The sequence below is a fragment of the Hyposmocoma kahamanoa genome, unplaced genomic scaffold (assembly GCF_003589595.1).
Source record: "Hyposmocoma kahamanoa isolate Upper Pololo Valley unplaced genomic scaffold, ASM358959v1 116, whole genome shotgun sequence".
Classification (NCBI taxonomy): domain Eukaryota; kingdom Metazoa; phylum Arthropoda; class Insecta; order Lepidoptera; family Cosmopterigidae; genus Hyposmocoma; species Hyposmocoma kahamanoa.
In genome coordinates this window covers 1,043,762-1,056,665 of record NW_020653391.1, presented here as the reverse complement: position 1 = coordinate 1,056,665, position 12,904 = coordinate 1,043,762, and the positions used below count along the sequence as shown (strand labels likewise).

The window sequence follows — 12,904 nt, the reverse complement described above, 5'->3', positions numbered from 1 at the left end:
TCTAAGGTTGGCAAACTAGGGGATGAATGACTTTTGAGGTCAGTTTTTTTATATATTAAACAAAAAAACAACATAATAATAACTGCATTTATTAATATTAGAACAACAATAGAAATAAAACAAACGATAATACAACATGATTATAAATGTACAAAACAATAACAAATTTGGTTTATTAGCACTACACTGCTAAAGTTCAAGCTTCTGAGCTTTTCGAATTTTACAGAACTTGACCTATGTCATACCACGGATCAATAACTCGAGAAGACTACTAATCTCCATACTACAAATTGTAACTCTGAAAAAAGGCCAAAATGCGGTCTTATATCAAGATGGCGCTGATCGGTAGCCTGGAAGTAGCTTATACATCGAATATATAACCAGAAATAGAGACTAAATAAGGGCCATCCATCCCTGGCAACTAATCAAGTGCTACTGATATCTCTCTTGTTAAATATCAACTCTCGTTTACGCTGAAATCACAAATTATTAAATACGTAATTTTTCAATTTTCGTCTATTATAGCAAAGCTCAAGTTAAACTGGTCGATTTGAAGTGAAACAATTGACGACACCCGTCAATTGTTTCAAATTCGTACTGGCCAATCGGAGCGCACTTGTCACCGTAATGATGTGGCAGAATAGTTTTCAAACAAATTAAATGGCATTTCGTCTCTATTTCTGGTTTTATATTCGATGAGTTTATATTATGTAAATGGCCATGGATATGAAATATAAGTTAGTCAGTTTTTTCCTTGTAATATTATCCAAGTGAATCACGGGAAGAAATAATTGCCTAGACAGGTGGTCCATAAACACTTTCGCAAGAAGCGAAGTATTAACCATGTGCTAAAATTATTTTAACTTCGACAAATACAATACAAATGAAGATACATAGTTCCGGACCTCATCCTATATCAATAAAAATCTAAACTCCTAGAATATTAAAATCAGAATGAAACGTAAACAAATTCAGAAAAGTATTGAAAAAACTATTAATATCTAAGTTATTACGATGTGAACGAGTATTTCCAAGATAAATTATAATTCTGTGGCTCTAGTGAAAAGGGGTACAAGTAAAAAAAAAAACAACTTTTCAAAGAGACGCGAAAAACAGTTAACGCTTAATATGATATTATACGTTAAGTGTTTTTCGCGTTTCCTTGTTAAGTTGGCTTCTTTGACTTGTACCCCTTTTCACTAGAGCCACGGAGTTAATGTCTGCCCACCTCCCTTTCCATGTCGCGATGCCTGTCAAGGTGCATGTGTTTATTAATGTATAAGTAGTTTTGTAACGACAACACATGTAAAGCACTTATAAATAAATACATAAAAAACAAATTTGCGAGATGGCCCGAATCCTAAACAAAATAATAGTCCTTATAAATCTGCGCAATAAGCGCCATCTAGTTAATTTGATTGTTATCACTAACAAAGTTATGCCCTGCTAAGCCGAAAGGCGCTATCTCTGAGATACGCCTAGTTAGATTTTTTTTCATACCATTCAATAGCAATAAATTTTGCATCTAATGGTATAATAGAAATAGCGCTATCTAACTTAAAACATTTGAAAAAACACTAAGAAGTATTTTATATCTCAATTTTTGAAACCTTTCTTTATAATCATAATTGCGGTATCTCACTAAATAGGTATAATGGTACAATGTGCGGATAATTTAGGTATGTAAATAAATCTATTAGTGAAAAATACGTATAAATAAGTTTTAACATTTTCAAACAAAAATATTTTTGAAGATGCGAAAAAAATTTTCTCAAAACTTACTCCGATTGAGATAGTTCTTTTCGGCTTATCAGGGCAGAGTAGCTTTGATAAATTGTAGTTCTCAATTATTTACAAATTAATTACAAAAATAGATTACTTGATACTCATCGCGACATCTGGTGTCCCCGATAGGTACTAAATGCAAGTACAGTTAATTTCGGATCGCTTCAAAGCTTGGACTTTAGACCACTGTACTAAAATATATATTTTGTACTTATTTATGTAATTTATTTCAAATAAAGCTATGGTTACATTGCGAATTAGTTTTTTCGTATATTGCAATATTAACATTAGTAATTATCAGAATTTGGAATAGGTAAGAGTATATCTGTCTAAACTTTAAGTAATAACACAGGGTCGGAATGATTAAAAATAAATAGTAAAAGAATACAAAACTTTTGTTCTAAAAATACACTAGAGCAAAATACAGTACAATAATATTTCAGAGGGAGGTATTATGTATTATTTCCTTGAAGTTTATAAATATACTCTGTCCATTTCAATTTTCGGTAATCAAGTATCATTTATTGAATTTTCATCTTATATCTAAGTGGTAAGCACCATTATTATGTATTCATTTCAATATTTTAAAGATTAATTTCGGTTATACATCACCATACTTTTCCACAAAGGTTTTTATACACCTTCCTGAGCGCTTCGGTACTCGTAGACGCTGCCGCGTTCGAGGAACTCGCCATATTGTTTACTTGGTTCTTTAAACGTAGCGAACTCATCGGTTTGCCCGTAGCCTCCACCGCCAGGTGAATTCATTATGTATTTGTCCTAGAAATTGTATACACGAATAAATGTCACAAGAGAACGTTAAGGCTCAAACGATATTGTATATAGCGTAATAAACTTTATGGTCAATTGCGTAGCGTACAAACTAGATACCTGCCAAAAATCACATAGCGCGTTCTTTCGCGGAAGTGGCGCGAAGGCAGGCGCAGTGAGACGTCAAATGTCGACGAAATAATACAGCCTCAAGGCGCGGAATGCTCGAACGAGGCCGGGAAGGGATTGCTGGACGAGTATGTGTTACAAGGCCAAGCACCAGCGAGGAATGTTTTATTTTGTTTATAATATCAAGTGACGGGCGAATACGTCGTGCGCCTGACGGTAACCTACACATCTGTCCTTAACAGTTGCTGTGCCACTCAGAGCTTTAAATCGTAAAGATCTTGGGGGCACTGCTGCTGCGCCCGTCACCCTGAGACAAGTGACAAGTCCCATATGCCTGTAATTTCACCAGCACCCTTACCCTTCAAAATTGGAACACAGTAATGCTGATATTACTGTTTGGCGGCAGAAATAGGTAAGGTGGCAGTACTTCCCTAGACGAACTCTTTCACAAGGAGCTCTACGGCTATTAAATTGAAATGTATTAATAAGCAATCCTAATCCCGCCGAGCCTTATACAGTGCTTTTCTCAAACAATGGGAGGAATAATAAGAATAAATAGAAAATTTAAATTTTGCGATTTAAATCCGGAAAAATAGTTTCATTTCCTAAATAAATAGAAAATGTTTAAAAATATTAATTAATGTTAAAAGTAATATTTGACATATTAGGACAATTATATTGCTCAAAATAAATACAATGCCCATTACCTACTTATTGTATTTTCGTTATCGCTGTGCCATTGCCAAAATGAATGGCCAAGCGTGTATCAATTTTACATAAAAATTAAAAAAGGTCCTTTTGTCGTTGATCACAAGATTCATTCCGTAACAAAAATGAAGATACTTGCGCCGGGATATGCCTCCACAGAAGTTTTTCCACCCAAATTGATAACACGCCCGTTAGTTCTGTGCAGCAAATTTAATCCTCTGGCACCCGGCTCACCCCCTGAAAAAAAAAACAAAAGTTTGAGCCTTAACGTAAATCACCATGTCTGCCCCACAAAGGCTCTTCATACATGCTAGTTAATATTGGGTACCTTCACGTGGCCGCTTAAGGACATTCTTGCCCTCTACCTACTACTATAGTCTACCTCGATGAGGTAGTATTATACATTATACGTTATATCTATGGCTCTAGTGAAAAGATCACAAAACAGAACTTTACAAGGAAATGCGTAACGCGTGTGATATATATTATTATATATATATATATATATATTATTGTAAAGTTTTTTTTTGTGATCTTTTCACTTATATATATATATATATAATATATATAGCACTGTCGTCCTTAGCGAACGGCTCGCTGACAGCCTTGTTGCCGTTCCGTCAATGGACTGTCAATATGAGAGACGCGGTGTGGTATCTAAAGCTAGGGAGGGGCGGAGAGTGACCATTATCGTTACTTTTTATTCTCTCGTAAAAGTTACAGCTCGGATTTCACTACTCAAAGAGGTAGTGAATGTCGCTTATATCTGAACAGGCCTTCAGATTAATTGAAAAGTCGATTTAAATACCCTAAATAAACAGTCTTCAAAGTATTACCGTTCATGCCGTAGGGCTGGAATGCTCTGCGTTCGGTCAGAACAGACAGCTGCACTGTGCGACGCAACACCAGCTCTCTAGTCACACCGTCTCCGCCGTCCCAACGACCTGCAAATAAATTACAATTACTCGTAGCTTATATGCCCGGCATATACATTACTATTCATATTTTTAACTGACTTCAAAAAAGGGGTAGGTTCTTCATTCGACTGTTTTTTTTTTTGTATATGTATTCGGAATTACTCCGACATTTTTGTGACCGTCAGGATGGCTGATCGCCTGTCGCATCTGACACTGAGTGTATATTCAAGAATTGCTATCTATTTGCTACCTTTTCTAAATAATTATAACCTTTGACATATACTGACAAATTAAAAAAAATATTTGACCAGCCATTCTGACTCAAGATGGTTGGTCGTCACTTTGTTCAGCATGAAGTGAGCAGATTTTCCAGAAGTATGTATTACCAGTAATTGCTACTTTCACGAATTAAAGGTATACGCTTCTTATCTACATTAGTTAAAAAATATAACCGATTGAAAATTTTACAAAGAAGTGCCTGATTAAATTAGAAAAGCAAAAGTTTTTAGCGCTTTATTGCCATAATACGAATACAAAGGGCAGGCGTTGGCACTTCTGTAATGCTACACAACATGCCCCTGCTCATAGGGCGTTATCGTTGGCCAATACCCTGATTGCTCATCATCAAGAGTCACATTTATTTTATAATAGTGGAAACGAAGTTTTATAAGGAAGTTTAGGTTCGTATTAATCGAATAAGAATCTGAAATTTATTTATATAGCATTATACATTGACTTACAAATAAATGGACGACGGGTCTAATACAAAAACCACGAAAAAAGTGTCCCAAGTCAACCTATTCGAAATTTAAATTGTAATGTCATCGCAGTATCGCGCTGTCAGTCGAACAAATGAAGACTAAAGCGGAGTTTGGCGCTCTGTATACGATTTTAGCGCCTTACAAGTGCGGACACTTTTTAACGCCGACCCGACGTCCATAATAATTGTAAGTCAATGGCATTATATTATAGTTTTTGTAATTTTTCTTCTGTATTTTTAATTTTCTTTTTTAATACTTCTATGTACGTTTTCGGAAACTGTAAGTACATAGAGCTATGTAATAAATAAATAAATTAGGAGGTTAAGGAGAGGCCATAATTCACCACACTGGCCCAATGGATACCAAGTCACGGGACGTTCAAGTTGTGCTCCTGGTGGTAAGTGACACGCCGTGGCAATACTGCTACTCAGAGTGCTGAACTTTAAATCGCAAAGATCTGAGGGGCACTGCCACAGCGCGCGGCACCTGAGACATAGTTGATTAATGTATTGGCGGCAGACATAGGTAAGGTGGCAGTACTTACCTGAACAAACTCTTTCATAACTGCAACTGTTATAGACAGGCGTGTCGCTTACCACCAGGAGCACGATTTATTCGTCCTGTCACTTGGTATAGTAAAAGAAAGCCTTGAATCGCACCGAGAAATAGTCACAGACGATATTCCCGATACACCCCTTTTTCAAGAGCAGATACGCCCTCTAAATTGGAACGTATCACACAGTACCTTTTCCCCCCGATCCGTTGCGTAAGCTGAATCTACTAACAAGCATAGGGTATCGCCGTTCGACGATTTCGACGTCGGTGATGCGAGTGTTCGTCATATGTGTATGGACGCCGCCTGCGCCGTGCCAGCCCGGTCCCTGGACAGATGAAAGATTATGACTGGGACTACTAAAAAAGTTGGCCTAATTTTACTATGTGATATCACAAACCATGAATAATTACAAAAAATATAATAATAAAAACAAAATAATAAGTGCGCATTTTAAAGACATTAAACAGCGATATGACATTTTGGTAAACCTTGTGCAGTACAAGAACTGGAACTCGCTTTTCACCATGCTACTTGAAACTAAATGTCTACAATGACATATAGGTACCGGAAACTAAAATCTACCTTATATATACTTGAAACTAAATATCTACAATGACCTACGGGTATTTCTAAATATAATACCTATATACAGTGTTGGGCGTTAATCAATTAAATTTCAATCAATAATTCAATCAGATTAAAAAATCAATTCGGTTGGGGGCCCTCAACTTAATCAATTGGCCAATTAATCAATCGTTAATTGCTGTTTCGCAATTGACAATTAATTAATTGTCAATCTTTAATTGCCAGAACAATTAAATTTTGCCCAACACTGCCTATATATAATAAATATAATATAATACCCATAGGTACTTGGAAAACAAATGTCTACAATGACCTACAGGTACTTGAAAGTAAATGTCTACAACGATCTATTGGCACTTGTAAATAAACGTCTCCAATGACCTATAGGTACTTGTAAATAAGCGTCTATAATGACCTGTAGGTAGTTAAAACTAAATGTATACAATAACCTATAGGCACTTGTAAATAAATGTCTCTTTATTAATATACGTAAATTTATTATAAATAAATTTCTGTCTGTGGTCGAACGGTTACCATGTTGTTCTGCCCCGCAGAGGTCCCGGGTTCGATTCCCGGGCCGGGAACAATATTTGTATGGCCTACATTAATTTATCTCGTGAGTTTGGGTTTAATTTGTGGTGTTCTATGTGTGTGTCCATGGCACCCGTGACACAGGGTTTTCCTAGTGCGGGGCTATGAGTGTGTACGTTAAAAAAAAGTCTACAATGACCTACTTGAAACTGAAGGAAGAAATAGTAAAGTTGTCATAATGTACCAAAAACAAACAATATTTGATGCAGTTGTAATTTTAAATAAAAGTTACTGTACGTATGTAGAAAGAAAGTGAAATGATTTAGATAAAAATAAATCACCCCAACTACTTGATGCGTAAAACGGAATATTTTATCCGTAGAGATTTACACTGTAAAATCGATATATCAATCGGCTGTTTGGTACCTCGCGTCAACACGAGTGCTTGCACCTTTTATGCGGGTCGTTTTCTTTTGTTTTGAGCTTCGCATGATATTTTTGGAGTAATAAATTGTTCAAATTTAGTTCCGTTGCATCTTGCAGTTGATTTTATGCTTTGTTGTTGTCTTTTTATTTGGTTGTTGTTGATTTTTTTTGTATAGTTTTTTGGTAACTTAATAACAGAATAATTGAATTCTTTTTATTTTGTTTATTATTTGTTCTTAAATTACTTTATGCAAATCGATTCTCTCTGCCTTACGAATTACGTCCTTACGATATTTTTAAATCGATTTTTTTTTCATTCTATTTTTATCCCTAAAAACTTCAGATCTCAAACGTCACCGGAATCATACAATACAATAAAAATTCTTTATTTATACCAAAATGGATACAAACACAATAATTAAAATTAAAATAAATAATCGGTGGTACAATGGACGATGTTATCGCTTTAAGCGATTTCTGGCAGACAACCCTTGGATGGAAGTAATTATTTATATATTATTAAAATAAAAAAGTTTGAGTTATACTCATAAAAAAGAATTATATTACATGAAATGAACTATAGATGATGTGCCAATCATTGAGTCCCAGCTGATAAACAAAAATGAACTTACAGCGCCACTGCCGCCAGCAACAGTCTCATAGTAGCCCCAATCCGTTTCACCCAGTGTTAAGTTGTTCATACATCCTTGAGACGCAGCGCATACCTGTAAACAACAAACAAAAAACACCAATAACATAAAAAAAACATTAGAAAAATTCAAGGCTACCTGTAATTTTCACCTTATTCTGTCACACTTATTTTTTAAAATTTATATTTTGACCTTGGAATCTAGTTCTTTAGTCGAAATATAAACATTATTGTTCTATTTTATTCATCCACCTGCAGTGTTTTCAAGACGCGAAAAATATTAAAAGTATTTCTTTACTTTATCTAATTTATTTCCGTAACATTGAAGAGAAACTTATGCAGTTTTATATTGATAATATTCCTATATGATATTTTTTAATACAGATAAATCGCTATACATAGTTATACTTACTTGAAAAGCCTTTAAGACAACATCAACAATTCGTTGCGAAGTCAAAACATTCCCTCCGACAACAGCAGCGCCCTCTGTAGGATCCAATATCGTACCTTTCGGTACTATAACCCGTACCGGCGCGAGGCAACCCTGATTCAGCGGCACGTCGTGGCCCACCATGCAACGCAGGCAGTAGATCAGGGCGGACAGTGTTATTGCGCGGGGGGCGTTTAGGTTGCCCCATACTTCTACTCCTGTACCCCTGTGATATGAAATTTATACCTTATTAAGGCTTCCATCACCCTATTCAAAGGCTGTGGAAAACACCTCCGACCTGCAGATCAGGATGCAGGAACATCTTGTTTAAAAAGTACTAGAGGATAGGCCGATCCTGACATGGGAGGTGTTAAACACAAGATTTGGTGTGCACGAAATAAATAAAAATAGAGAAATGAATGGTGAATCTTTTAATTTGTATGAAGAATTGAAATTGTAGCCTACAAAATTCTTTGAGTATACTAAATGCCCGTGTCAAGATTTGACTACATCTTGAATAAAATATCACCTAAAATCGTCAGGGAAGACACAAACTTTCGCAACTTTGCGCCATGCGAGCGAGAAAACTGAACTGGACCCCGATTCAGAACTCTTCTATATTTTAACCGAATCGTTCCATTGGATAACGTTCTCGAATCGAAGGGCGCTTTTCGAGCTATTCAGAACATTCCGAGTTAAACATTCAATTCGGATTCGGATACGACATCGTTATCCAACAGCGTTTACGGAGTTGGTGGAATAGATTATAAGAAAATTTAAAATCCTTTTATACGCATCAGACTTTAAAAATCTAAAATATAGGGATGCATTGGTCGTGCATTAAAATAAATTAATAAAATTTAACAAAATCCAGACTTTGTTTAAAATAATAAGAGATTTCCATATTACATTCTTACTTTGTAAACAATAGGAGGTTCGGTAACTATCATTCGATAACTGATATCAAATCGAATCGGTCGGTAACTGAGTTATCGTAAGGTTTTGAATCGACCCCCTGGTTTGATACCCCCGCCAACCGCGCATTATACATAGGGCGCACTATAAGTTTCCGGAACTGGCCACTTACATAAACAATATTTAAAAAGCAATTACAAGATTTGAAAATGGAACTCTTTGGCTGTAGAATACAGTTTGTTTCATCTGACTGTCAGTTGTTTTTACATTGTGGCGTCATTTTAGAAATTGGTTGTCTACATCACCATGGATTTAACTCGTGAAAATTTTCGTAGTATGATTTTCTACGACTTTAAGTGTAATTTAACAGCTCAGCGGTGCTTCGCTCGGCTTCAAACTGCTTTTGGCGATGAAGCACCTTGCAAGATGACTATTTATAGCTGGTTTGCAGAATTCAAACGCGGTCGTGTGAATCTCAGTGACGAATTTCGTGATGTTCGCCCGTCCACTGCTGTGAACAACAAAAACTTCGATGCTGTACCGTATGATCAAAACAGACAGGCATGTGACATGGTGGCTCGCTGACTCGGTGGATCCCAAACAATTTAACTGAGGCTCAAAAAACGGATCGCGTTACTTGGTGCAATGCCATGCTTACCAGATTCAACGAAGGGGCGTCAAATTTAGTGTGAGACATAGTAACAGGTGACGAAACATGGATTTATGGTTACGATCCCAAAACAAAGCAGCAATCGAGCGTAAGGGTCTTTCCGAGATGAGACGAAACCAACCAAAGTGGCGCGCGTGCAAAATGTCTCTAAGCGCTAAATTGCTTCTTATTTTAATAAAACTGGACACGTGGTTGCTTTGGAGAATCGTTATACCGTGAATAGTGATTGGTACACGATCATTTGTTTGCCGGAAGTTATTGACAAACTCCGTAAAAATTACCGTAAACGCCGTATCATCTTGCACCACGATAATGCCAGTTCTCACACGGCCAGACAGACAAATGAATTTTTGTAGGTGAACAACGTAGACCTTATGAGCCATCACGCGTACAGTCCCGACCTGGCAAATTGTGACTTATTTATTTCCAAAAATTAAGAACCAGTTACGCGGTCAACGATTTTCATCACCCGAAGAGTCGAAGAGTATGACAAATATGTTTCAAAGATTGTCACGGAAGAGTGGCATAAATGTTTTCAAAACTGGTTCATTCGTATGAAAAAGTGCGTTAAACGAGAACAATAAATTCATTTCTGACCATTTATAGTATTTTTTTCTTATTCGTTTCGGAAACTTATAGTGCGCCCCACTTATCGATTGCTAACTAGGCTCGTAGTGCGGCCATAACGCGCGGATAGGAAAGTTTGAAAACTAGACGCACTACACTATGGACGTTAACGGCGGTTTCATATGTTTGATACTTCGCGCCCGTCGTCGCAACGGCAGTAGGCTGGCAATGTGGACGCACACTATATGGGGCCGTACTTGTGTATATTAAGTATCTCCGTGTAGTAGAGAGGCTAAGTTACTGACAATGTAGTAGATTTCGGACTTAAGAATAGCCGAACAGAATTATTTAAGTTTTGTAACCTTTTTCTTGTGTGTCATTATGAGGTGACGTGTTCATTGGAACAAAACCATCTTTAAACAACAAAGATTAAAGAAAATTAGTACTCACGTAAAATCACAGAGGGCGCTGCCCTCATCCTTGTCCAAAGTGACAGTGAGCATTATAGGCGTTCCATTGTCCATGTAATCCACAGCTTTCAGCACTGTAGATCCCGTTTTGGCTAACGCGTTTTTAGCTATTTCCTGGAACATTATAGTATATTACACTATACACTTGTATAAACAAAATAAAGTGGTAATGGAAAATATACCATGTTTTCAGAGTTTTGAGAATTCTATACAATATTTTGAAAGGTGATGGGTTCAGTGAGAGAAAAGAGCGGCTTGTACCTATGAATTTAATTTCAAAGTTACGTGTTTACGTTGTAAATGTTTAGTAGCTGTTGTCAACGTGAGCCGACACCGGCGGTGTGAATTAAAATAGAACATTGTTTAAAAAATATTACATTTCTGACCAGAAATGAAATAATTTGTTCAGATCTGAATTGCATTATATTTGTTTTTTCAAACAAATCAACGTTTCGTGCCCTTTACTCCCATATTTACAGCTGACTTGAGATAGGGATCATGGGACCTGTAAAGCGTTTATTCCCAATCGTCACTGGCTGCGACAAATGGAAAAAAAACCGTATGTTACCAGATGGTGACAAATGGGATAAAAAGATCTGTTGTTGCCACTAACGACAAGTGGAATTGAAAATATTTCAGTAGTTGCCAGTCGTAACAAATGGAATAAAAAATCCCAATTAATGTTTGTTTATTGCCGCCATCGAAAGGGAATAAAACAAAATTCGAGAGTTTAATCATTGACTTACAAATAAATGGACGACGGGTCTAATACAAAAACCACGAAAAAATGTCCCAAGTCAACCTATTCGAAATTTAAATTGTAATGTCATCGCAGTATCGCGCTGTCAGTAGAACAAATGAAGACTAAAGCGGAGTGTCGCGCTCTGTATACGATTTTAGCGCCTTACAAGTGCGGACACTTTTTAGCGCGGACCCGACGTCCATATAATTGTAAGTCAATGAGTTTAATGATAAATTTTTTTAACATTAAATTTAAGTTGACATCTAGGAATAAGCGCTATTTAAGGGCTCGACGAGTTGGTTGGACAAAACAAATATAAAAAAACCGACCTCAAAAATTCGTGGAATTACATCTATTTGCCAAGTTTTATCGAAAAGTGCGCGAAACCGGATTCATCACCTAGTTTGCCACCCTTGGAGGTGGAACATTTTCTTCAAATTTAAATGGGACCAATACTGAGGTACCCTTTTTCCTACAAAAAAAAGAATCATCGAAATCGGTTCACAAATCGGAGTAATCGCGTAGCACAGTCGATTTGAAACCCTCTTCCTTTTTTTTGAAGAAAACTTGTTTCAATTCATGGAACCATGCCATGCCAACAAGGAGTCGAACCATCGAATTTCAAATTGAAAAAGCAACTATTCTCCCGCAACGTTATCGCTAACTTGACGGTTGCGTACCAACCTTAAGCATATCCCTGACGGCCAGCTCGGCATTCTTCTGTATATGGCCCATGTAAGCCTGGACCACTTCCAAGCTGTACTGCTCTATCAGTTCTCCCACTAATTGAATACCCTGAAATAGAAGATTACAATTTGAGGTTATCGAAAAAGTGGTACCCACATTCAATTTGCTTTCTACTCTTGACAACTTCCGTGGTCGAGTGGCTTTCATGGTATCGTCATCCTCGACCCTGTGTAGGGTCAATGTAGAAAAACTTTTCTATATTGTCTCGGGTCCGGTTTGTAGCACTGTCATCGTTGTTTCCGATTTCCATAACACAAGCGCTTTAGTTACTTACCTTGGGATTAGAGGATTACCAGTTGTGCGACGTTGTCTAATATTAGACATTTCATGTATAAAAAAATGTACTAATTTAAAAATATACACGAAAATAGTATCCAAATTTAAGATAATTATGTCCTTTAGTACCATTGACTTACAAATAAATGGACGACGGGTCTAATACAAAAACCACGAAAAAAATGTCCGAAGTCAACCTATTTAAACGTAGTGACATGTAAAGGAATATGAAAAAGCTAAAACGTTGAATTTAAATTGTAACGTCATCG

General features: G+C 36.6%; 1 protein-coding gene across 2 annotated transcripts in view; it reads right to left on the bottom strand.

Annotated features, from left to right (window-relative positions):
* Positions 1 to 1,796: 1,796 nt before the first annotated feature.
* Positions 1,797 to 12,904, bottom strand: part of LOC113239730 (5-oxoprolinase) — a 43,288-nt gene continuing 32,180 nt past the window's right edge. For both annotated transcript variants that reach the window (XM_026476825.1, XM_026476826.1), the window contains exons 21-28: positions 12,297 to 12,407; positions 10,851 to 10,984; positions 8,231 to 8,474; positions 7,802 to 7,894; positions 5,817 to 5,952; positions 4,230 to 4,337; positions 3,533 to 3,630; positions 1,797 to 2,565 (exon numbers count right to left, since the gene is read on the bottom strand). In XM_026476825.1, the coding sequence (XP_026332610.1) occupies positions 2,419 to 2,565; positions 3,533 to 3,630; positions 4,230 to 4,337; positions 5,817 to 5,952; positions 7,802 to 7,894; positions 8,231 to 8,474; positions 10,851 to 10,984; positions 12,297 to 12,407 (1,071 nt within the window). In that variant the 3' untranslated portion in view covers positions 1,797 to 2,418. The remainder of the gene's footprint in view (positions 2,566 to 3,532; positions 3,631 to 4,229; positions 4,338 to 5,816; positions 5,953 to 7,801; positions 7,895 to 8,230; positions 8,475 to 10,850; positions 10,985 to 12,296; positions 12,408 to 12,904) is intronic.